Raw genomic sequence first — 27,098 nt, forward strand, 5'->3', positions numbered from 1 at the left:
AGCCTGACCTACTCAGGACTGACCTGAAGTTAAAGCGTATTAATGTGGGCATTATTCAGATGTCTCCTGATGAACACTGACATTCACCAGGCACCAGACACCTTACTAGAAAGCCTTTCTCAGTGTTTGAATACTGTCTGAAACACTGAAAGTATGAAATATCTATCTTTCTGGATGTGTATAGAGAAGAAACTCTGCGTTAGACCAGAACAACTGGAAAAAAGCAGTAGGAGAGCGACTGAAGCAGAACATACCAAATCTTTGCAAAGCAAAATATTCACTGATTAGAATATCAAAATTGTGGCATGTTAAATGAGCTATCCAAGTACCTGTGTACTGTATCTTTTGAACATAACTTTGAAATATGTGAACTTGTAGACAGCAGACCAGCCCCAAATTGTTTCTATTTATAAACAAGCTGGCACTCCCAAAAGTAGGACTATCAGGACAATGTCTGAAATATTGCTGTTAAGTAAATCTGAAGATAAATGCATGAAGCTGTCAACTCCTAAACAAGCATTGCTGAGTGAAAAAAAAATAAGAAATAAATAAAAAAATAATTAAAAAAAAATTAGAAAATTAGAAAAAAAATGCAAGAAATGTGATCCTGACAAAGTTCCTACTTCAGACAGCTGCTTTATAAGCGGGGAATACAAACATGAGAAACTGAGGCTGGTAGTATGAAACAGAGCCAGAGTTGCATCGTCTATATTACTTTATTGTTAAACAACTTCTGGCATGGGACTCGAATAAGCCAGCAGTCAGTTTCACCTGGACAGGGTAGGGGAAATCAAAATGAGGAAGAGATTAAATTATGTAGATGTAAATTGTGGGAATGGCCAGGTCTCTTTGTTTGTTTGTACAAACCGCCATAGAAGTTTATGATTCCTCTGGAATGCTAACAGATACCATTACATCACTTGCAGCATCAGCAATTCCTACAACAAAAATTTCAATCAAAATAACATTCCTGCCTACTTTAGTGAATAAGCTTAGTCCTTCGTAACAAGGAGATATCAGATATCATAACAAGGATATCTTGAGTACCCTTTCCTTTGACTGATCCTCTGATACCTCTCTGTCACAGAGATAGTTTTTTTTAATGCAGAATTGTTACAAGATGGCTTTCAATTTGTCCGGTCTAGAAAGCTCATGCTCCTCCTCTCTTTTGGAAATGCTTCACAAGGCAGTAGCATCTCCCAGCTAACTGAATCTGACACAGATGGTTCCCTTGGTTCCAAGATCTCATAGCTTTGACTCTGCTTCTGCAATTCTTCATTCAAAATGTCACTGACAGCCTGGTGCAAACTGGAGACCCTGTATCTCATGGCTTACTCATTCACAAATCCAGACTTTCTAGTTAACTGTCTAAGGGTTTGAATAGATTAAATTATCGACATGATGGCGTAGGTTTTTTATTTGGGTCTTTACAGATGTTTTCTATTATCTTATTAGCTCTTCTCTTTTAGATTCTTGAGACGTTGGTGATTTTTTTCCCTCCAGTTTCTCCCTAAAGCAACCCGGGCTTGGTTTCATTGTTTTGTATGAGTGCTATATTTGAATTAAGAGCAGTCTGTTCATACTTTGTTCATGAAGGTATCTTTGTTTCTGTTGTCTCTAATCAGAGATATTGGGACATGCAAATGCTTCCCACCCCGTTGTTTCCTCTCTAGACTTTTATTCCAACTGTATATTTGCTCTTGGTCCCTATTCTCTTGGGGTTTTTTTGGAAGTATTCTGTTGTTGAGAGGAAGTTAATTCCATTTGATGATGTCCGGAATTTTAGTCCTGCTGTGTTCTTAAATGGCACATACCTTTTTCTGAGCTTAAAGGAAGTTTGGTCCCTCAGAGGGAATGTGTGTGGCAACATACAGTCAAACAACTGAACCACTTGAAGTGAACCCATAGGAGCCTAGAGGTGAACCATGGGCACTGCTGACCTACAACAAGTCAGTGATGTAAATTTCTGTCCAATGTGCTGCTAGAACATCGTATTTCAATTTTCTCTTTCTGACTCGTCAGCCCATTCTGCCTGTTTCAAAATTAGTTTCTTTCATGTGACATCATAAATTCACCAATTTCCTCAGCATGAGCTCTCTCTAAAAGTATCCTTCTCGTGCTGGGTTTTTAGTTCTTTCATTTTTTTGCTTATTTTTATTGTTGCCTTTTGCTAGTGATGATAAAAATTCTGATTTATGCTACATTGTCCACTTCGTTGGCTTTGTTATTAGGTGTAGTACTGCCCTTCTTTCCTCTTGCTATTATCTGCTTGTCCCTTCCTATCTTTCCTGCACATAAATTGGTATTTTGTGCAAAGTAATTTAATAACATCCTTTTGAGAGAGACAGTCCTCTTTCCTGTGTTAATTCCAGGAATAAAATCTTTGAAAGATCTTTAGAAAACATTGTCACCATGCAAGAAATACCGCTTTCATATTAACATAACTTAACATGGAAACTCTGCTTCATTTTCACAAGGCACATCTCACCCTGCAGAGTATCGTATTTTTATCTCTGAGAACATGTGCTCTCCTAGTAACCTTCAAATTATTTACTTTTTGTCCTACACATTACAACTGTTTTATACTTGGGATTATCTTGAAATATTTTAAGTACCTTGTAATTATTTGATATTCAATTTGCTTTAATAAATGTTTTACATGTTATAGCAGGTAAACTAAGAAGTCAATTACATATATAGCTTAGTTTACTAAGAGAAATGGTTACCTCTCAGAAGCACAGGGAATGACAAATTTGAACAGAGGGAGCCACAAAAGGAGATCAGCTACCTTAAAATTTGCACTAATGAGACTTCCATATTTTTTCTTGTATAGCTCTGATTAGCAGTGAAACAGTGTGCAATTGCTTCCATATTTCTGAATAAAAGGGAAAGAAACCATAGATCTCCTTAATGAATATGGATTCCTGAAAAAATAGACATCAATAACAGTTAGTAGCTATTAGACTGTATTAATGGAAATAGTATTAATTGCATTGCGTCAAAGTGGTGGTGTTATGGTTTTGCTGCTTCTTTCTTATTAATGTTCGTGCACTGTGTGGTACATTTGTGGATAATTTTGCAAAGCATTAGATAAATCTTTTTAACATATATTGCAGAGGAGGTTTTTAATGACTATTAGCAAGCATTTTGTTTCAGAAGTACTTTTATTATCAGTGGTACTGTTTTCTAATATGAGCTTATATGGTCTGTACTAAATTTGAACAGTACTTCCATTAAAACTTATGGGGATGCTTTCCTAGGGATGTGTGTGCCTAACTCTTGATATTAAGAGGAGTTAGTTTGCACACTGAGTGGAGAAATAGGTCCCTTCAGAAAATCTTGTAGCAAAAAGAAATTCAAGTTTATGGACACAGACTCCCATCATGGCATTCCATAAGGGCCTACACAATCTGGTCCCATTATTAGGTCCGTATAGAGACTTGCCATGCAACTGCTTCCTGTGCTGGGGAGCACAGAGCACATTTGTGTCCGGTAGCTGCAGTGCATGTCATTATTAGAACACAGGAGCTCTATTGGCCACACTGCAGACTGTTTTCAGTCTTACTGATATTAGGTGAATAAATTAATACCAAATAATAACTGTTTGAGAAAAACAAAAAACAATTTTTGGCTTGACAACATTGGAATTTGGCAAGGACAGAAAAGTTTCTCCTCTGTTTTTACCAGTAATATTATCAGAAAGCTGTCCATTTTGTATGTATCTTGATAAAAAATCACATTTTTTGTAATCAAATAACTCCTAAGCATGGTACATGGGAGAATCAACTGCCATACTAGAGTAAGAAGAAACTAATTATCTCCATAGGCTCTGAATGATCTCCCCCTTCCTCACAGGAAATCTGAAAGATCTCAGTCTTGGGAGGGAAAGTTACATAGCTGAACTCTTAATACTACCATAAACCTATGCTTGTGTACTAAGGCATGTCTAAAATTTAGTCTAAATGTGTTGAAGAATGTTTCTGTTGGTTCAGTATAATCTAAAGTCCTATTAAAAGACATTTGTTGGGTTTCCAAATCTGTTGTCAAAGTACCTTGTGTAGACATTGTGACATGGTGATTTGTAATATAGTGCAATATTTAATAGTAATAAAGTAAGCTAATACACTATGAAAAAAAAAAAAGTGAGTACATCATCTATTGTGCTACAGACATTAGACACAGCACTGGGAAGATGGGAAGGTGTGATTTTCAGGCACCACCCAAATCATTTACATAAGCTACAAATCTCTCTTGGCTTCTACAGTTTGCCTGTTATCGAGTTAAAATGCAGAAACTAAATTAGACTTCTATATGAAAGAATTTTCCCTGTGCAATTCTTTAAGCAATTTTATTTTACTTTCCTAAAAAGGAAGAAAGACTTTAACATAGCTACACTTACCCTCTATGAGTAATGCTCATCTTCTTTATTTTTTTATAAACCAAGAGCATACATTTATTAAATACAACACAGCCCTTCTCAGAAAGCCTTAGGGTGACTCATAATTCAAACCCAATCAAAAACAACACCAGGGATGCATCAACCTTTGCTGTGTCACCTTCAGATTACAATATAAGAACAACATGGAAGCCAAAGTTGTCAGGCACAAACCCTTAAAGTTGACTCTCAAGTGTGTCAGAACATATTTCTAAAAGAAATAAATTACTTTCCAAAGCCAGATTTGTCATAACTTGGAGCAGTATTTCAGTGTATAAGAAATACACTGTGCAGTTTTTCCTGTTTGGTAAATGGGAATAATTTTGAGTTCTATTTATTATTACTATACTATTAAATATTCTCTTTATTAACATGAGCTAAAAAAGAACACAAACTTTCAGTGTACACATTCCTAAGATCATCTTATTTTTAGCTTATGTTCCTGTCTCATGCAAATTATATTTAGTGGGCATCATAGGATAGTTTTTTCTGTCATGTAAGCAATTTATTGCATTTCATGTGTTCTAGGTGAATTGAGAATTTCTATTCAGACATAATTAGAAAAAGATGCTCTGTGCAAGAAAAGTAACATCCCAGATTTTAAACTTTAGAATGAGAAAATATTTTAAAATTACTTTAAAATTATTTTATCAATCAGTTTTCATTTCCATTAGTTGTTTCATTTCCCATTTCCCCATTAGTGTGCTAATATTTTAAAAGAAAAAATGGTGATGATGATGAAAATAACAGTAATAATAGTAATATAGTTTTTCTTAAAGAATAAAAATAATACATTATGTAATACTTCCGTGTTTAGTTAACATCATAGGGAAAGTTTACTGACTATGGGAAATATCTCAGTAGTATATGCATATATTTTAATACCTTTAATAAATATGTTTGTCACTGTAACATCTTTTTATTTATGAAATTATTTCTGTATTTAATTAAAAACAACTTGTTCTCAATAAAAGTAATGTTACTAGGGATCTGGGACCAAGCAGTCCCTCTCCATCCCAGTATAAACACTACAGTGTCTCTGAAGTAACTGAGAGGATGTCTTAGTCCATTCCTTAGGGGAAGAATGAATGATCATCTGGATGATTTTTAACTTCTTTCACAGTACTTCTCAGAGAGAAAGAGAAATTGTTATTACACCATATTAAATATGTATTATAAACAATTTTTTACATATATATGGAAGTTCTAAAAAAATCTATTTAAGTAGAAGGAATAAGGACACACTTTTTTACGTCAGCCTGCCAGCTCTCAAGCTTCATTGAGATTACATACACAAATAGGAAATTATTCTCACAGTATCACTGAAAAATACGGTGATGTTTGTTTATTTATTATCCAGCATACACAAGAGACCCAAGGCTGGTGGTGTTGGCTCTAAAAGGGGAGCAACCAGGTAACCTGAGGCAGCTAACAGGGACTACTTAGCCATCAGTTATAACAATTATTTCCACTAAGGTCAATTTTCATTAAGCAAGAGGTTGTGTCATGCCCATTCACCAGGGGTATGCACAGAACAACTGACTGTATTTTAAGTATCTGTATTATCACAAAGTTAGAACTTTTCTCATGTACCATAGCTAAATTAGGAATCTCACCTATGCTACTGTAGAATGTAACCCAAGTTTGTGTATAAAAGGGTAGTTATAAATATGATCTTGCAGAAAATGTATTACTTCCAACTAAATACACATTCATCTCTTTACACTGACATTACAAGTTCGAGTATAAAATGAAATTATTATGTAAGTGGACTTTTTTTAAGGATTTAGATGTAACACTCCCACTCCTTACTCAAAAAAAAAAAAGTAAAATTAGTTTGGCTTACATTGAATTGATAAACTGGTTAACTGTTTGATCTTTTAATGTAATTCTAAATAGAAAACCAGTGAGGGAATATAGTTTTAATGAGCTTCCTCCAGAATAAGTTCTTTGCTTTTGCTTATGTAACACTATAGAAAATATAAAATCAGTACTGGTGAAGTTGACAGATGGCAGAGAGATGGGTCATTGTCTTAAGGCAGATGATGTTACTGTTAAAGAGCAATGTGGAATACTTTTAAAGTCAAGCAAACAGTAAGTGTAAGTATTTTTATGCAGTCAGCACACATTAATTCCTGAAATACAGAGCAAATAATGCAGTCAAAACTTGTCAAAGTGCTTTTGAATTGTAGAAGATAGCTAGTTGAGCAGAACATTACAGTGAAAAAGTTCAATGCAGCACCATTTCTTAAAAATTACCTTGCTTATGTATTTTCTCTGTGAGATGCCATTAGTAAAGTATTTGTAACAAAATCCATGAGATGCTGTTCCAGGTCGTTTTCTCTGCTTTGCAAAATCCTATTCATTTTCCTGTCTTTTTTCCATTTCCCACATTTACTTCAACACTATGTGACTCTTGTTTACACTGTGCAAACGTCAGGTCTCTTTCTCTGCTTTTAACTGGTTTTGGTATGGTCAGTAATGACCTGAAATTTGGGATTTCTGAGGATTTTCTGTATGATTCTTTATTAGCAAAAGTACTGGCTGATTCAATCATCCACATGCAAGGTAGTTATGAAGATGTTTCCTTCATATCCAGCTCCTACAGTGCATGTCATTTCCTGTGCCAACAATTAAGCATTTTATCTCAGAATTCATTTCCTGTGAGTTGTCATGCAGGCACTTGTTCATTGAAAGCTTGTAGAAATGGTAAGAGGACATGGCTTGCAAAAAATGCTCTAAAATAAAGCTGAAAGGATACAAACCGGATAGTGAAGAGTAAGGGATTCAGAAAGTACATTTTCTAGGTCACATAAACAGCTCTCTAAGGAGTCATGTTCTAGGGTGACTTTTTTTTTTTAACTAGATGCAAGGCATAACCCTGACCTGTTCCTTAAAGAAATTTGCGGTTAACATAATCTGTTTGGACTAGGTGATCCTTGAAGGCCCCTTCCACACACTGAGAGACACATTGCCAGTCTCTATAGCCATTTTGCTCTGGGCAAAATGTGGGGACCTGCAGCCTAATCCAGGAACTTTCTGATTGGAGCAGGAGCCTCAGATGCAATTTAGTTTAGATGTTCAGAAGACATTGCTTACTCACAGGGTGGTGAGGCACTGGCAGTGCTGCCCAAGAAAGCTGTGGATGGGGGATTTCTGGAGGTGCTCAAGGCTGGGTTGGCTGGGATCTTGGGCAGCCTGAGCTGGTGGAAGGCAACCCTGCCCATGGCAAATGTCTGAAACTAGGTAATCATTAAGGTCCCTTTTAACCCCTTATGCCATTCTGTGATTGATCTATGATTGATCTAAGCTAGGTGTCTATCCACAAAGAAGGTTAATGATATCCTGGGCTGCATTAAATTGAGTGTTGACAGCATCTTGAGAAAATTATGCTTCCCCTCTGCTCAAATTGGTGAGACCACAACTGGAGTGCTGTGTCCAGTTCTGGGCCTGCCAGTACAGTAGAGATGTGGACATACTAGAGAAAGTCCAACAGAGGGCCATGACTGGAGCACCTCTGCGAGAGGAGGCTGAGGGAGCTGGGACTGTTCAGCCTGGAGGATGTTCAAGGGGGAATCTGATCAGTGTTCATAAATACTTGAACGGAGGCTGCAGACAGGGCAGAGCCAGTGATCCCTTCAAACCTCATCTAGTCTGTGATTCTGTAATATTTTTTAATTTTAAAAGTTATATATTTGAATAATTTTATAATGCAGTTTGGTATTTTTTGTGTGTGTGTTTTTGTTTGTTTGTTTGGCTGGTCTGGTTTATGTATGTGTAAAAGCTTTGAAGCTGCCTATGAAAGGAAGTCTAGGCTGATCTAGCTCAAATTTTTGGCTCGGTTGGTATTCCATCTCAGGTGGGAAGTAAGTACCAAATCAAGGCCAGATACATTGCCACATAATAAAAAGTAATTTCTTCAAGAACTTCCAAGGTGGCACATTCTGTGTATTGCAGATCAAAGGTTTGAATGCAGGACCTAAGGAATGATGATGCTTCTCTCCCTGAGCAGTAACTCCAGAATCATTTCTGTGTACCTGTTTTAATTTGAGTTAGTAAAAACAAAAGGCAGAATTACACAGAAATTGTAAGGATTTCGGAGATTTTTACAAAAAAGGGAAAGTATTGTTATATCAGTTTTACACTCTGTGGTGATAAAATACAAAGATAATGTGCATCATTGTAAATCTGAAGTCAGTAATGGAATTCCAAATGGAAATCTGCTGATACATCTTCAAAACCTTCCCATTTGATATCTGAATCTACAAACATTGTGTTTCAAAATATACACAGATGGCAAATAATAGTAAAAATAAAAAATGGTTGTTTAAAATGCAGTATAATACATAAGAAATCATTCAATTCACTTTGGATTTCTCTACTAAAAAAAACTATTTTAAATTAAAACCAATAACTTCAGGAAATAAAAATAATGCCTGTGAAATTCTGCAGGTGGAGGATTAAGTGTAGTCTCTAGATAATATGAGTCAATTCTATAGTATTCACATGTATTTTTGTTGTTTTTGTTTTGTTCTGTTTTGTTTGTTTGTTTGTTTTTGAGTTCCTATATTGCCTCTAGGGAAACAAAGTATTGTGGCATAACAAGATAATATCTTTTATGAACTAAATCAAAATACATCTATTGCAGAATGCTGGTGTAGAAGTTGCAATTTGAATGCATTTCTGACTTGTTCAAAGTCAGCAAAGGGATGAATGATAAACTCATGATTTGTGTTTGTACACAGATAGGCCCGTTTTTACTCATGGTGTGATATTGCTTTTGGACATTGCTTTTTTCAGTTGTCAATGGTAAACTTTTATTGGATTAAGGGGAATTACTCATTGCTGTTATCTCCCTTGTAGAATCTTTCTTGGTACAGCGCAATATTTGCACAACTTTCAGAATAGTATTCAATGGAAGATCAGATTTTTATTTTTTTGTGCTTTGTAGTATGTATTAATATTTTAAAGTTGCATTAACAACTTCTGAATTATTGTGATGGTTTACCTGGTAGGCAACCCAGCACCACACAGCCAGCGGAATGGGGGAGTGAGTCAGGAAAAAAGTAAAACTCATGGGTTAAGATAAAAGCACTGTTCTTCTCCTGAAGCCAAAACATATAATTGTATCAGCCACTGTAAAGCAAACTCTATCCCAGTTGAAATAGGACATGAATTCTGAATACTTGGATGTATACTTTTGTTGAAATTACAGTAGGATTGGGATTGGTTTCCTCTGGCCTGTGAAATACTATTAAAACTCATCCTACCAAGATTGGTTTCAAGATCTTCTAAAAATTTTTACAGAAAAAAAAGCAGTAACCAAGAGTAATTTAGTTTGCTTTCTTACACAGGAAGTTACAATTCTGAAAAAGGGAGGACATACATGATATGTACTCTACTCTTTCTAAATTTGATAATTCTGAAGACTAGGCCAGCTGCAGGGACCACAAGGTGCTTCACGGTTGTCAGCACCATAATCTTCTCTGTTTAACTTGTCATGTTTATGCACTGTTCCAATTTTCTCAGCATTGAGAGGTTATTTCCATTATGTTAGACATGTCGTCTAAATCCCAACTGTCTGGAATCAATTTAAATTCCTCTGAGAGACAGAGTACTGTCACAATGAACAAAAAATTACTTAAAGGTTTCTTGCTTTTCCATGTAATGCTTTCTTTTATTACTTAGCACTTCCCATCTATCTTGTCAGGATCCTTTATCAACATCATTTTTAAATGTTCTGTTCATGAAGTTTTTTAAAGAACTGTATAGGACTATGTGTGATCAGCACACAATCTAAATATCATATAAAACACATCAATACTGCTGCACTCGTTTGAGTTAAGGACACAGCCCTTCTTTATGCTAATTGCTTGTCTCTGAAGCCACAGGGATTCAAAAAAATTAGACATTTCTCATTGTTTTGGGTTGTTTTTGTGGGTTTTTTTGCAAACTTGATCGTCTTGACCAATTTATTACGCTTTATGCTCCTTAGGGTTCTGTACTGCAATAGTGTCATGTCCATCAATCATAATTTCTGTCTCTCCAATTTTTCTTTGACTCCTATGATCTTATACTAAATCTGAACTTCACATCGTCTCACCATTATAATTTCAATCACTGCAAAGCTTTTACTAAATTCAGCTTTGTATTTCTTAAGTCAAATGCTGAGAATTACCTCTTAACTCTGTGGACATGAAAGCAAAGAGATTTCCCTCTACTAGGTATGTATAATTGTGGGCAATATCAAATCTTCAGCAACTCTAAGCCAGGTAAATTACCTGAAAGTTCAATCAGAGAACTGAGCATTTAGAAATGCATTTTTCTCTGCAGTTTTCTTACTCGTTTAGACAAATACTTGCACTTTGTACATCTACTAACAACCCCTGCCAAATATTCCACTTTCCTACAGTAAATGATATTCCTTCATAGCTAAGACTCAATCATAAGAAAATAAAAATCTTGCGATTAGTTTTCTTTCTACCATTATTTTTGTCTTTCAGTCTCCCACTATCTGCCAACCTTTCTGTTCTACATGAATCCCAGTAACCACGAATGAACTGATCTATCAAACCGGTGTGAAGGAGCTAGAAAGAGTGAAGCAATTATTGCTTTTAATCAAGTCTGGATATGAAGAATCAAAAAAGCATGTCTTGCTTATTCCAGTTTCCACCACTGTGCCCAAGCAGTATGATTACCTTTTCATTACACTGCCATCAAGTGTTTATCATTCTGCCACGTGGTCTGAAAATGAGCCAATTAGTTAACACACCTGGGCTCCTGACACTTCACATTGTCACAGAAGAGATTTCAAAGGCAAGTCAACAAAATTCAGAAGCATGGTGACAGCTTAATCCATATTGAACACAAAATTCTGAAGTTACTACAGTGTAATTTGATAATAACGTTTCAGAAAGGCAGTCAGATGAAACTAGCAGGATCTTTCAGATTATGTAATTTAACTTGTTTGTTCCTTTATGATGAACTTTTTTCTAATGCCCCAAACCTCAGAGAAATCAGGACTGGAAGTCTAAGCTCAGTTCTGAGCTCACTAGCAGACAATTAGGGCCATCTGAGGTACACTGGGCTATCATAAACTTTACTGTAACAGCAGAGTGAGTGAGATTATCCAGGGTAATAACCAAAGCTCTAAATTCTCTCATAGATTTTGTGTCACACCTGCCAAACCAGTACATATTTCTGAGCAGCATCGGGTACAGCACATTTGGTACTAGACCTATACTTCTAAAACTATGATTTTGCATCTAAGTTTCTAAATCACAAGTTGCAGCACTGAAAGTAAGGTGTCTGCAGATCAGTCTTTAAACACAAGCAAATGGCACAAAACTGCACCAGAGGAGGTCCAGGCTAAGGCCCAGACATTGAGAAAAATTTCTTTACTGTAAGGGTGGTCAGACACTGGAACAAGCTTCTTAGAGAACTGGTTGATGCCCCATGCCTATCATAGAGAGGCATTTGTATAACACTCTTAATAATGTGCTTTAACTTTTGGGTATCTGTGAAGAGGTCAGACAGCCAGACTAGATGATACTTGAAGGTTATTTCCACCAGAAGTTATTGTATTCTATTCGATTCCGTTCTACTCTGCTCTAGTCTAAATTTGTGTTCGCTATAGCTGATGTAGTCTTCAATTAGACTGCATAAAATAACTTAATGCTACTTGAGTTGACCTGATGCATTCCACCTCGTCTCCCACCTATAGGTCCTCTGTCACAATTAGCAATACCACAAAGATAAATATTACAACCCAAAAGACACTGAGATGATATCTGGAAAACTTCTGTACAATCAGCAAAGTACAGACAGTTTTTCAGTTCACTGTATTGTTGTCACCTCTGTTCACTTAGCTGAAAGCAACTTGGTTCTTGGATGTTTAGCCTCAGTAGCATGGTTTATCCCTACTTCCTTTGTGCTGTCTTTCTGTCTCCTATTAGAGTGAAGCATTGCATTGCAAGGTTTCCCATTCCCATGACTGTTTAGTGATGGAGACCAAGAGCGTTTCTCTACATTTCTTTTTATTATTTATTTTAGGGGGTTTTCTGATCACTGTTTCAAGATTAGCTGGTTTTCAAATTAGGACATGGAAGCCTTGGCAACAATGTACAGAGGTGTGTGGAAATTTGGGAACAAGCACCTGAGGAATTTGGGAGACATTTGGGAGAAAACAGGGATGCAGTGAATTGAGCAGGAACTGGTAGTATAGATCTCAACACTAAATTTCTTCTGACTCCTTTGTGTCCATATCTTAATGTGAAACTCTCATGAATGGCTTTAAAATTGAGTTGTTCTTTTTCTTCTTTTTTTCTCTTTTTTTCCCCAACAGTTGCTGAAGTTTTTTTGTGAGTGCATTTTTAGGAAAAGGCCTTTAGGACTCTAAGTACAAAGTCCTTATTCTCCATCTACATTTTAATGGAAAATATTGTGAATAAGTTCATCAAAATGACAGGCCATGATGTAAACTGAATTTTCTCTAATGTGCTTAGAAACTGTAAAAGCTTAAATAGAAGGAGATTATAAACACATACAGAAACAAAAACAGTGGCATAGTTAGACAGAGTTTCTGACTGTCAAGAGAACTCTGAAAATGCAGTGCTGCAGTCCTGAAAAGTTAGTTTTGCAGCTTAAATTAGCTTCTGGTAAAGTCAAGCTGAACTGTCAGACTTGTTCATAGAGTCTTTAGGGGAATGGCAAAACTCACAGTCCAATCTAGAAGCTGCCAAGATTCGGTAGAGCAATTTATATTCTAAATTATCTTGCTGATCCAGCATATGTGTCATATACAAGTCATTTCATCTTGCTCTGGTCAAGGGTAGCTGCTTGCCACAATATGTTTGCTCAAGAAAGAGCATTATTTGCATTGTTAGTTTGTACAGCATTAGAACAGTATGGCAGAAACTGTAATCCTTAGCCTGACTTGGATGTGTGAAGTTGGAATAGGTTTTGGCAGCAGTCATTGGAGTACACACCTGAGCAAAACTGGAGACACTTCAGAGGAAATTTCCTTCTTCCAAGCAAAAGGTTCTTTTGCTTGTATGTACAGAAGAATCCTCTTGACCTTTTCAAGATGTCAGGAGAATACACAACCTGCAAACAAACTTCTGAGATCTTTCTGAAGACTTCATGTGTTACACCAAAGAACGTAGACTTTAGCTAACTGGGGTAGTATTTACATAAAGTGCACCTATTATACACTTCAGTGAGAAAAATAACATTTCATCCAGTGCTAATTGCAGTTGCAAACCACAAAGCAGAAAATGGATTAAGGGATTTGAACTTTTAGTGGAATCTTCTTTAATAAAATGAAAGAGGCAGAGGTTTTCCTCTGTTCTGTAAAAACGTCTTTTTCCATTTCAGGTTAAGTTGTCCCAATAAAATCTGTTCTGAATTGTACTGTAGCAACATCTTCTCTGTTCTGAGACATAGCTGCCCTTCAGATAATGTGGTTTTCTATCAACAAGGAAACAAATCTGTAACTGTGTACGTTGTTCTGATAATAGGCACCAGTACAGTCTTATCACCTAATGCGACATTCTGTGTTTACTATAAAATATCATTTGTGGAAAGTTATCAGTTCTTGCTTACCACATAAAAAGATGCTTGTTTCAAATATATACTTCTCATTTCCAGAAATTTTTAAAAAATTGTAAATTTTTATCATTTTTTCCTGCCTCTAGTATACTCGAACATGAGAAATTCTGACTGAAAATGTTGCATTTGCCTCTTGCTGTTTTAGCTATGACACAGAAATTCTCTGCTTCACTTCCAGATTAATCAGGAGACAATATTTGGTCTGTTGGGGCTTTTTAGTTCCAGAAATTATTTTAAGTCTCTGACCGATAAGCAATTCACAGAGCTGCATGAGACAAGCAAAATAAATAGATGTATGTCCATTAGAATGTAAATTAACTCATTACTATGCCAGCTGCTGACCTTTTCTGATGGCTGCATTCTTGCTAACAAAGACTCTTTGCTATTCATGAAAACAAAAACTTAGTGGTAGCTTGAGATTCTCTGGTGTACTTTAAAGGAAATTCTTATAGATGCAGGTGACCGGTGAGGGTCAGAGCTTGAACAGCAAGCACATGACTTTGAATAGCTATCCTTTCTCTAATTATTTGTAATGAACTGAATGTTATCAAGAAATTGTTGCTTGACATGACAAGGTCAGTGAGATTTTATGAACAGCACAAAAAATGTTCCTTATGTATAAAAAGATGATTATTGACTTAGTATCTGGTCTCACAGTCAATTAAGTTTTCATATCAGTTCTATAGATCTCAATGAGATGAGATCCAGTTTAATTTCCCCAAGTGCCCCTCTTCCACATCATTTCTGATAAACCTCACTGTCTTACACTTTATGCTACTCATTAAAAAATGTGGAAGCTTGAAAGGATGAAATACAGCATTGTACTCACATTGCCCCCAAATTACCTGGACATGAGCCAGAGACATGCTGCCCTGATGAGTTCTAAAGACTCAGCTGAACTTCCTGTGGGCTGTGTTTGCTCTTTTCCTTGCACCTTAATAGAGTGATTTTCTGTGGTCAGGAAACATTCGTTCTTCAGAGTCACTTTTCATGAGTTTAATAGGCCAAAGAGAGTGAAAAGCTGCTGATTTCTGTTGGAGCACTGCTTCTATTAGTGCTACCACACCTGGACTTGTGATCAGTTTCTATCATTGTGCGTCTCTTTTAGGCAAAGCTAATTGATAACACCTGGGCATATATAAGTAGCACTAAAGAAAACAGGTGTGGTTCACAATTTTATTAATCTGGACCTGCATTGTTATAACTGGTGGCTGTGGCCAGCCTTTGTTTCAGCGTAGCACAGTGCTACATCAGTTATGTGTCATGCTGCCAGTATGTAGGCCACTGTAGCGGGAAGCTAGCTGGTGTCAAAAGACTGTAAATTTAATCATATATAGCATTGAGTACCCAGTCAAACCTGATGCTTTGTTAGTATCTCCCCCTCCCCCTGCCCAGTGTGGGCTCTGTTGGTTTTTGACTGATTGCATCAACAGCCAAACTGATCCTCCACCATCACTCTGAGGTACATTTGACATCTGGACTAGCTATGTTTGAGGAGCTAGATCTCCCTGTTTTCTTACACCTACTCTTTATTCCAAGGTAAATTCTCTTATTGCTTGAGTAAGAGCCTGATGCTTAAAGCTATTCGACAAAGACAAACCTTTGGGAAAGAAAAAAAAAGGTGTAATAATGATTGTCTTAATTAGAACCTGAGCCACTAATTGCCCCTCCCTACACATCACCTGGTGTTTTAATTATGACATGATTGTTTCAAACACCTAGTTGTGTTGATAATTTCCATCTATTTTAAGTTATTGTTTCCTTTTAGGTTTTGTTTACGATAGCATACAACTTAATTGAACGTACTTGTTCTCCTTGATAGGGTTTGTCTACCTGAATAGGGGAAAATATTTGAATAATTGCAGTGATGTTATATCTTTGTTTGAGGTTCATGAGAAACCCATTTTCTCTCCTAGCAGCTCTTTTTGAATATTAGTCTGAAAATATTTTATGTCTTAAGAAGTGAGCCCAATTGTAGCTCGAGTTCTGTGCACCTAATCTACACATACCAGGCATAGATCAACAAAATGTAAACATACAGAAGGAGGGGTCAGGTATCACATAAATGACAAGAAATGGTTCCTTGCATCCTGCTAAACGTATCAGGAGTTTCAGCTCTTGGAGTAGTCATACACTGTCATACCTGTTTAAAAATAACAGGTTATTGGAACCTCTGCAATTAAGGCCCACTGTAGACAACTCTCACAATGTCAGTAAAAGAAAGAAAAAGCATGGAAAAAAATCTACTGTGACAGTAAATTTATACAGAAACTTTTATAGGAAGGAAAACTTTTGCTGAAGTGTTGTCACAGGGACTTTGATGTTTGTGGAGTAAGTTAATGCTCAGGGAGTGCTCATCAGCCATCTGTTCATTGACTTCCAAACATCTATATGAGAAAGGTCTGTGTAGTGCTTGGGACAGCTTGGCTCAGAAAGCCATATGCAGCAAGGCTTTTAGCACACACACCAAAAAAAAAAAGAAAAAAGAAAAAAGAAAAAAGAAAAACAAAAAGAAAAAAAAAAAAACAAGGAAAAAATGTACAAGAAGCCCAGTGAAAGCTAATGGGCAAAACTCTCACTGTATCATCAGCGAGACAGGCGATGTGGAGGGAAGATGACGTGCCCTGAATACTGCTTTGGATGAAAAGGTCTTGTTTTTGACACTGCTAAGTTCCTCTCTGCAGCACTACCGCATGCCATTGCTGCAGAAATCAAGGTGTTCACAGGCTTCAGTTTAATTACATGTCTGCCTCAGAGATGAACATCCCTAAAGGTCCTGCGGTTAGGTGACACTTACATTGGTTACTTGTGACTTAACAAAGCCTCAAGTTTTCCAAGAATCAATACGAAGTAGTGAGGAAACTTGCTTTGTCTGGTGGTTAGAAGAAAATGGAGATGAAAAGTTAGCAAAAGTCGTGCACAGGGCAGCAGACTAATAACCATAGGCTCATTTTATATTGCTGATGTTTGGACTGATGCCAAATATAGTATTTTTAACGAAATAAAGAAATCAAGGCATGGTCATATCTTGCAAATGTTCTAAACCTTGTCTGATAAGAGTCTTTTGGCAAACTGAACTTTGCTACAATGAATACTTACTGAATTGGAAGTAAAACATATATGAAATTTGTAATCATATTTTATCATAAAAGCATGCTTAAACTTGTATATAGGAAGAAATAAAGACAGTAAATGTGAAGTGATTTGTTTTTTCTTATAGAAGAGTTTCATTTTAAAATAAAAATAGAAGTACAGCAGCCTAAAACTAGAATTTTCCTTGATCTGAGGGAAGAAATATATATATATATTTTCCCCAAAAAGCACTATAGTCCGATATCTGTTTTTTGTTACCAGTGGTTCTTAGTACAGTAATAACAGTTCCCTGCTCTGATTTGCAGAGAAGCTCAATTTGAAAGGTGGTAAATATAATTAATAATTGAATGTCAGAAATATTATTTCCACACTGCTTTGCAAGGAAATGTAATTCTGATTTTTAAAAACCATATTACTGCTTCCTCAACTTATTTATTTAAAATGAAACCATTAACATTTTTATAAAGATGCTGGCCAACAGCTGCTGTATCTTAGTGTAGTTTAGGTAGCCATTATTTAAAATCATTATTTACTGAAAAGTAAATTTGGAGAAGTATGGGAAGTTACATATTTTATTGTCACATGGTTACACATTACATCGCATTTCACTGCATGATGATGGGTGTAATTAAACTTTCATTTAAAATGAATAAAGTGATGTGGTATAATTCAGAAAACGAGCTGCAGCTTATGCGGGAGAGCAATGATGTGAAGGAATGGCTGTCAGACACATGGGTGAGCAGGAAACCCCCTATGGGAAGAATCAATTGTGTGAAGTACATTTAGGTGGCTCTAAGTTGACTTTTATTATTTCAAATTTTAAAGTATATGTCTCTGTATGTGTTTATATGTGTGTATATACATGTATATATATATTATATATATATATATAGGTTCTCAGCTATTCTATTTTTTCTAGATGGCATCCCGTGAAGTTGGACTATTGAGGTTTGGGAGTTGGAGAGGGGAGTAGAAATTTGGGAATGGATTAAGGAGGTTATAAGAGCTTATCCTGTGTGTGCATGTGTAGTTAAATGCAAGCTGTTGAAAAGGTTGAGTAATATTAGTACTGCGTGAATACTCGAGAAAGCTGTACTTCTTGGACAACAATTCTCAGTCTTGTCTCTAAATCAATAATGGATTGATGCCCATCTGCCGAGTGCTGCCATCCAGGCAGGGTCCCACCATCTCTTTTGGAGAAAATACAGCAGGAAATGGAACCAAGGAAAAAAGCAATACTGAGAAGTGAGGCCAAACCAAGTGCAAATCTACTGCTTCTCACTGCCAGCTGTATATCTGGCTGCAGAAGGCCAACATAGTTAAGTATGCAAATCATTAGGATGTGTTCTTCAGATAAGCTTCCAAGCCTCATTTTTCAACATATACAGGAATGAGTTCTGTAGTTCTGTAGAACAATATTAAAAGGTGAAAGAAGGGAGCTTGCAGACCCCAAAGGAAAGTACATTTTGTTTTTATTCTTTTCCATGTGAAGTTTCTGTTATGCTTACAGTATATTCCATATGCATTTATACTCCTGAATTCTTTCATTCTGGGCATTTGTGGTTCACATCTATTATCCATAATCAGCGTATGGTGAATAAAATGACTAAAGGGCACTTCCGTTCAGATTAGGAAAAAAATATACAGTTCATCTGAGGAGACATGCTACTTCAGGAAAATTAAAACTGTCATGAAGTATATGTAAGACAGAAAGAACATTATGGAACTAGACTTCATGCCTAGCACCTAGTGTTTGGCATAAGTGCCCAACTGTCTCATCTTACATGGGGCCTTGATCTAATATATGAATTGAAATCTGAAGAACTAATTTTAAAATCAGTTCATCTTTCCAATGTGCTTTTGTACTCATGTGGATATCCAGTACTTCTTTTAAGTCTCTTTGGATCTTTTACCTTCGTGGAACTCTATACCCATTAGTTCTCTTAATATAATTTCATGCTGTGTGAATAAACATTGCCTTTTCTTTGTTTTGAGTGTAAATGTTATCAATTTTATGTTGCAGTATGTCATTATTTGGTTTATAAATACTTATCAGAAATTTTTACTATCAAGTAAAAATATGATAAGTCCGGAAGCATAATTTTTTAGGTGGAGACAGTAAGTAAACAGGGGAGGAAATAAAGCATTTCAATCTGACTTGAAGTAATTTTTGCTGATGATAAGCTATGGGACGTGCAGCAGTATCAGTGGGCAGGGAAGGCTACCTCTACAAATATTCCTCAAACACCAAATCAGTGCAGGTCGATTTGAGGCATCTTTCTGCAGACGTCCTACGAGTTTCAAGTCTTATTTTTAGCTTTCAAGGGAAAAATGTTCTTTAACTTTCAGTCTCATTAGATGTATAGAACAACAGCAGGTATGAAAAATTTCGAATTTCTGTCATTCAAGATGTTAAGATTGTTTCTATTACAGGTGCTGGTGGTGGCACACAAGCCAGATCTATATAGGATATCTGTTATCTCAGCTTGAATTTGCAGATGGGAAGAAATATGTCTACTCTTTAGTAAAGAAGTTTCTATCTAGACATGGCAGTCAGTGAACATAAAACTTTCCAGGATTACTTTTCACAATATACTTTTTGTTTAAAAACACTGTCAGTTGCTACAAAACAGCCAGTGTTTGTCTGCAAACACTGCAAAAACATTACCTAATTATCACGGAATTCCGGGAATGTTAAATGTTATTTACAAACCCAATTACTTTTGTTTTTCATTTGTAGAAAAATATTTTTCCTAGTTTCCTTGTGATTTTAATTGTTTTTCTAAATTCACCTTGGAAAATGAAATAACGAAGTCCGTACTACTCTTAATTAATTTTTTTGAATGAAAGAGCAGCCTTCTTCTGGGAGGTCTCAGATTAGATCTTTCAACATTTGTGTTTCTGACCCAACTATTTGTCATGAGCTTTTAATCTTAGGAATCTCACAGGCTTTTTTTTAGCTGTTGTTAAAATGAGAATGAGTTGTTTTTGCTTTTTTTTTAATGAAAGCTATGTGAAAAACATGCAATTTAGAAAATGTGCCCCAATATCCTTTGAAATGCTTGTTTTTATTCTCGGTGTATTTAACTTCTTGAATGTTGTGCTGCGTAAGAGACAAATAGTGTTTACAATTAGTATTTCAAATCATCTCCTTTTATGAAAAATGACATATCTGGAGTTTTAAACATTTGTACGCTACAGTAGAAGTAGTAGCTTCAAGTAGAAGTACAGTAGAAGTAATAGCTTCAAGGCTAGGTTGGATGGGGCCCTGGGCAGCCTGGTCTAGTATTAAATGTGGATGTTGATGGCCCTGCCTGCAGTGTGGGAGTTGGAGCTTGATGATCCTTCATGTCCCTTCCAACTCAAACCATTCTGTGGTACAGTAGGTATCAGTCAGTGGATAACAAGGGAAGTAAGTAGTTGTTTAGAAGAGATGGACGTGTGTGACCAGTTGCTAATGGCAAAAGAAATAGAACGATATCAGAAGACACAAGCAACTTCCCCAAGACTTCGCTGCCTTGCCTAGATGGATGAAACAATTCCTAGGCATTGCCTCTAAAACAGTCTCTATTAGATTTATTTCTTTTAATATGATGTTCTGAATTGCTTCTTCTTAAAGGTGTGCTTGCATTTGACACATTACTATCAGGTCATTTGGTGTCTTGTCCAATGTCTGCCAAGAAAATTGGAAGTCCTTCTGTTTAATTCTTTTAATTTCCATGCTGTTTGTAAAATATGGCAATGATCTCAATGGCTCCATATGCATATATATATATATATATGTGCTTACATATATATATATATATACATGTATTTTTCTTAGAAATTACCCCCTGTGGATTGTAATTTCTTCCTGTGTGTGTACAAAGTTTTTTAATATGTCAATATTGTCAGCAGACACGTATGAGAATGGGAGCAAAGACATCACTGAGCCTCTATCCTTTAAGCACCAGAAAAATCTGCTAATGTTATTTTTTGTTTATTTCAGGTTTCTTTTCTCCATGGAAAACTCCAAAGCCTGTAAGTTCCCTTTCAAAATTATACACATTGAGTTCGTAAGATGACTATCATTCAAAGCAAATTTGTGTAGACTTTCATCTAACCCACCTGTTCCCAGCTCGTGAGACACCTCTCAGCAGTACCCCAACTCTAGGTGAGACACAGCATCAGGGGTGGCCTTGTTAATAAGCTCTGCAGATCTATGCACTTGGACTTCTCCTGAGTGCTGTTTGGAGAAAGGAACTTTAGGATGGGTGACAGGAAGCAAAAACATAGTGGCTCAAAAATTGGAGTCTGGAAAAGAAGGCAGCAGGAAGCACATCACTGAGGCCAGTCTCATTGGCCATTTCTTTGGAGTAGAAAACATGCAAATTTTTGTTTACAATTTTTTGAGAGTAATTTTTACTCTTTTTCACATTAGTAGGTCTAGAGTTATTTTTTTATAGCTTTCTTATTTTTGTGTTAGAGTGTTTTCATGCTAAAACTGCACAAATTCACATCCATTCATATTGGATAGTGGCATGTTTATTGCAACTACCATGATTTGGTTCAAATCATTGCTCAAATTATAATTGAGCAATGTCACCAAACCATAACCCAATTTAGATTTCATGCACTGCATACAACACCATGCTTACACAGTTTCAAGAGTGCTTTATCTGTATGTTAGCATTATGGTGACTCTCGTTGCCAAACTTTCTGTGACTGTTTAACTAATTGATGTGAGTTCGGGAAGCATAATTCCTCTTATCTTTATCTGCATGTGAACTACTTTTGTTAGCAGTATTACCCATAGCAAAGCAGTAGAGATAGAGATTTGGAGATCAGAAACCAGCAAACAAGAATTAGATGTGTGAGACCCAGTAGAACTTTGTGAATTGATCTCATTTCTTGTCCTTCCTCCAGGGAAAAGTTCGTTCATCAAAAATAATTGTTTTCCTCTCTCTTTTTAAAATCTTCTTTAAGTATTTTAATTTTATTCAGTTTCACATTTTGAAAGAGGTAAGTGTTTGTTCTATTACTCTGCTATTCTCCTAAAAACTAGGAAACTTTTTCTTCTAGTATCACTTTCCCATCTTTCCTCTTCACAGTGATGACAGGTAGTTTGATTCATTGACTTTTTATTCTTTATCATTTTCCTTACTGAAGGCAAGCCCTAAACATTTTTCTCCGCTATTATATTAGGAATTTGTACTGACCCCAGCTTAAGCATTGGGGTCATAATCAGATCTGTTTCTGGAAACCTTTAAATTTACACTTCCACAATATAATTATATCCTGCGTATATGTTTATGTATATCTTAGATAATTCCTTTAGAGCTGGAGGCACTATCAGAAGTATTATTGTGATTTTCATGTGGGTTGCCACTCAGGCTAATTTATTCAATATAGGATGCATTTATTGCTCTGCAAAAGATACCTGAGTGTACATTAGGTACCTTCCCACACTGAAGTTATTTCAATAATAACTCAAGTATATGGCACTTTATTGCACAGGATATACTCACCCAGAGCATCTCTCGTATCACATCCTAGACACCATCTTTTATATCTTACCCATCACCTCTTTCTTGAACAATGTTGGCAAGATTTGAATACAATATTCCTTATCTTCATTATTAGCATTAGTACCTCCTCCATTTAAATATTATACCCAATATGTACAAGTGTGTGAGTCACCTGTTACTTACTGAAACACCTTCCTTTTCTTCAGTTCTAATGAACCAGACCTACTTTCCTCAAAAACTCTGGCAGAAATGTAGGTACTCAACAACTGAAAATGGCCAATATTTGAATTCTCTTTCAAAATATGAAGTTAACAGTGTTAGACACTTTGGGATGTGCTGAGTGATAGTTAGTTGGCATATTCTTCACAAAGACTCTCAAGCATTGTTACTCTGCACAATAGTGTTGAGAAAGCCTGAGCAGAGCTCACCTGCTGAGCCAAATGCCTTCTGAAAACAAGGAACTGGAGTTGAAGGATAATCATAATTTTTTCTTTGGACTTGCAGTCATCCTTGACAAAGCACTGCTGATGAATACTAGAAGCTGGTGATACTTAATTACATTTCAGTTTGCTTCTGAGAGTAATTTTTTGTGGAATTAACTGATTATTGGACCATATGAAAGAATACACTATTCTGGATCCTCTGCTAGCCTTTGCTTCAGCAGGGGTAACAGGCAAATATTCATTGCCTGGGATAAACGTTTGTGTTTTGTTTAACTTAATCTTTTCAAACATATTTGCTAACGGAATTTAATTACTAGCCAGCTCCTTCAAAAATAGAAATCCCCAGTATCCCTAAGTCATCTTTGCACAGTGCATATTATCTCCCTTCTAGACTGATGTTCTTCAGAGACCAATAAAGGCAGTCTTCAAGATTGGATTGAGGTAGCTTTCATGAATAAACAATACACTCCTGTGTACTTTTCACAGGAGTCTGGTCTGGAAGAACAGAAAAACTTATTCCGTGCTTGGGAACATGGTTGGATGACAACAGTGTAATTTTTGTTAGAAGAAGGAAAGCACAAGTAATGAGAAAATCTGCATCAGAGTAATGCTCACCTTGTTCTGTATTGTATCATTCAACTAGCTACTCAAATATCTGCTCTAATAATTTTGCATGTGGGGATTATATATTCTTCACATGAAACTGTAAATTTTATTTGCAGTTGCAGTTATCTATTTATTTCTCCCATTGCAGTTAGGTATCTTCATGCATTCTCAAAAGGTACGACATTAAGATCATTCAGTTGCAATCCAGCCTGGGCACTTCTTCGTTAAGCACTCTCCTCAGTTATGTATTCTGCTGAATCTGATAGTTTTTATCTTCACAGTCACACAAATTTTGCCTTTAGTAGAGTGCTTTCCAATAACTCAGGGCATTCTGTAAGAGACATTCCACATGCTGCAGGGTAGTGCTGGGTCTTAATCCACATAGGATCATATTATCTGAGAAAGATCATGCCTTCCCATGAGAGACAAATGACAAATTCAACCAAGTAATTTTAAAGCAGTACAATGCACATCTTTCCTCTCAAAAGACAGTGAAGGGATTTGATAATTAACAGAATGCCTGATCTTCTTCTGAAATTGCTGTCTTGTGGCACTTGCAGTTTTTGCAAAACAGCTTTATTCTCTGTGTGTTTTTATTCCAGGTGATGGAACGATGGGAGAATCAAGGCAGCCCTCAGACAAGCCTATCTGCTCCAGCTCTGCCACAGAATATTCCCTACCCACCCGCTCTTCACAGGAGTTCATTTCCCGATTCAACAGAGGCCTTTGATCCACGGAAACCTGACCCATATGAGCTGTATGAGAAATCAAGAGCTATTTATGAAAGTAGGCGTAAGTGAAAATCCAGTTCATCCTGCTGGCCATTTAATATTTTAATTTTTTTCCTATGAATGTGTCATTGCTGACACAATTCTCCTTAATTAACTTTTGTGATTTAAAGAAAGAAACTATAATCCCAATTAATATAGGGTATTTCAAAAAATCTGCACTTGCATATTTTTTGAGATCTTCCTAGATTTTAAAGCTTCTTTCGCGGTTTTGCTTCCTAGTATTTCCATTATCCTCATTTGATTGAAGTCCTTAATGAATAGTATATATGCCGCTCTATTTTGATGTGCTAGTTTTCTTTATGATTTACCAATAAGAGGATGTGAAATTATCAATATAGTTGTTACATTTGCTTTCAGATCAACATTTATAGAAGAAACTTCCACTTTCCTTCACTTGATAAAAATGGCTGTGACAAGTTATGACATTGTCTTTAATAGTTAGAATGAAATTCATAGTTAGAAAACAGTACTGAGCTATCAAGATGCCTATCTTGATTTAATTTTGTTTTTAAATAATTTACCACATATTTTCCACAACAAGAATAAAAGGGTTAAACTCATGCATTCCTTCCCATAAAGAACATTTTTTTCAAAATTGGGAGTTTTTTCACTGCAGTTTTTCCTTGCACACATCACCTTTCAATTCATTTTATAAATTACTATATTAATTACACATGAAATATTGCACTACAGCAAATAAACTTATTTATTTTAGATGAGCCCTAATCTATCATGATCCATGATCTTGGAGTGCAAAATGGTAAAGGAAAGGAAGGAAATATACTGTTGTCTTCCACAAGGGTTTCTCAGTACCTTGTCCTTAATTCTTTAGTTACAAATTCAGCACCTCCTGTTTGGCTTTGGTATTTCCAGTCTTCAACATTGCAGGAAAATAAGAGTTCATTTTACACCAACTCTAAATTAGTTTTAACCCTAGTATCTAAACTGCATCTTGCATTCCTCTATTGTTTGCCACTATGACAAGTGCCACCATTTTTCACCGCCGTGTAAGTGGAACTTCCTTGAATAGAAATTGTCACCTTAAAATTCGCTTTTCACAGTCCAGATTTTTTTTCCTTTTTACTTTTTTTTTCGTTCTTTCAATAAGTGCTTTTAATGAAGTTCCAAAGTTTAAACCTCAGTGCTAAAACAAATTAGTGGCATTATTCAGCAATACCATGTATTTTATTTACCCTAAATATGGATCTGTGGACTTACCAGACCCCCTATAAAAACTATAAAACTGCTATGTAAAAACTATAAAAACTATAAAAACTGCTTGATCTTTGATTATGAGCTGTTTCAGTGTCTTTTATAGATATATAGACAGACTATAGATAAATATAAAGAATATAAAGATTTGCCAGAGCAGAAATGCCATTCCCCAGAGTGCTGGCATTTGGAACTATAAAGAGAAATGAAAGAAGTGAAGTATTTCATAGTCAGCAAGGGTTTTAATCCTCTCTCTGAAAACACTCTTGTCTTTGTTTATTGCTTTAAGGAAAGGAAAACCCTTTGTAAATAATTGCTTCACATGTGGATAGTTTCTATATGTGAAGCATTTAAGCAAAAATCTGAACTTTCCATTTAACAAGGTCACAATTCTCCTGTGTGGTCAAAGCTACCAAGACAAGAGTGGAAAAGTACAGATTTCCTATACCAAAAGAAATATATTTGAAAGACAATTAAGAAAAATTATGTACCTCGTATTTATATATGAAATATTTATATTGCACTTTCTTTGGTATTGATCCTCAATATGAATATTTCCTTACCTATAAAATTTCCATAAATATTAATGAAAGCAAATAGGCTCAGTCAATGTTTGCCCTAGGAGCATAGGACTATGGGAATATAGACCTGATGTCAAGGACAAAGATTAGCTTACAACCTAAGCCAGTGACACACTACACCAGAAGATACATTGCACCATTCAATAAAAGAATGAAGTGATTCATTATCATTTGTGGGTGCCTTCTATGAGTTTTCTGTTTGCTTACTTGACCAACATGAACTCCAGTCTTTGACTGGTAGAATCTACTTTGTACAGGAGCACTTGTTATGCCAGAGGAAGAATGGATAATTCATAGGTTGGAATTACGCTAAAATGTGTGTTTAGATGATATAACTGTATTTGAGTTCTGTCCAAGAGGGAAATAGAAACTGGCAACCTAGCCAAAATAAGAATTAAAATCATGAAACTCCTAGGCCAAGAACAAGAAAGTGAGGGATGAAAGCAAGACTGCAGTAACTGCTCCTCTCAGATTTCTAAGTGTCCTGATCTTCCAGCTGACCCTGAAAGCTTTAATCTCTTTTCTTCTGACTCACATGGTAAAAACTTCTCCACTATGCTTTGATTCCACTATTCCCAACCAGATCTCTTCTGCATTCATTCATATCCCTTGGTCATAAGTAACTGCTTTCAAGCATCTTTCATGTCCCTGACTTTTTTATTTCATAAATGCCATCAGCAAATCCGCAAATTCAGTTTGTCACGCCATTGTTTTTGTTGGGTTTTTTGTTTTTTGTTTTGGTTTGTTTTTTTGTTTGCTTGTTGTCTTATTTTGATTTGATTCTTTGCATAGTGCTAGCATTTCCTGAAGTGAGAGGAAAA

At 36.0% G+C, this 27,098-nt stretch overlaps 1 protein-coding gene across 2 annotated transcripts in view; it reads left to right on the top strand.

Annotated features, from left to right (window-relative positions):
• MAGI2 (membrane associated guanylate kinase, WW and PDZ domain containing 2) overlaps positions 1 to 24,508 on the top strand; it is a 78,567-nt gene extending 54,059 nt beyond the window's left edge. For both annotated transcript variants that reach the window (XM_031553012.1, XM_031553013.1), the window contains 2 exons: positions 21,126 to 21,157; positions 24,296 to 24,508. In XM_031553012.1, coding sequence (XP_031408872.1) covers positions 21,126 to 21,157; positions 24,296 to 24,493 — 230 coding nt within the window. In that variant the 3' untranslated portion in view covers positions 24,494 to 24,508. The remainder of the gene's footprint in view (positions 1 to 21,125; positions 21,158 to 24,295) is intronic.
• The last annotated feature ends 2,590 nt before the right edge of the window (positions 24,509 to 27,098 follow it).

Source organism: Meleagris gallopavo, chromosome 1, assembly GCF_000146605.3.
Source record: "Meleagris gallopavo isolate NT-WF06-2002-E0010 breed Aviagen turkey brand Nicholas breeding stock chromosome 1, Turkey_5.1, whole genome shotgun sequence".
Classification (NCBI taxonomy): domain Eukaryota; kingdom Metazoa; phylum Chordata; class Aves; order Galliformes; family Phasianidae; genus Meleagris; species Meleagris gallopavo.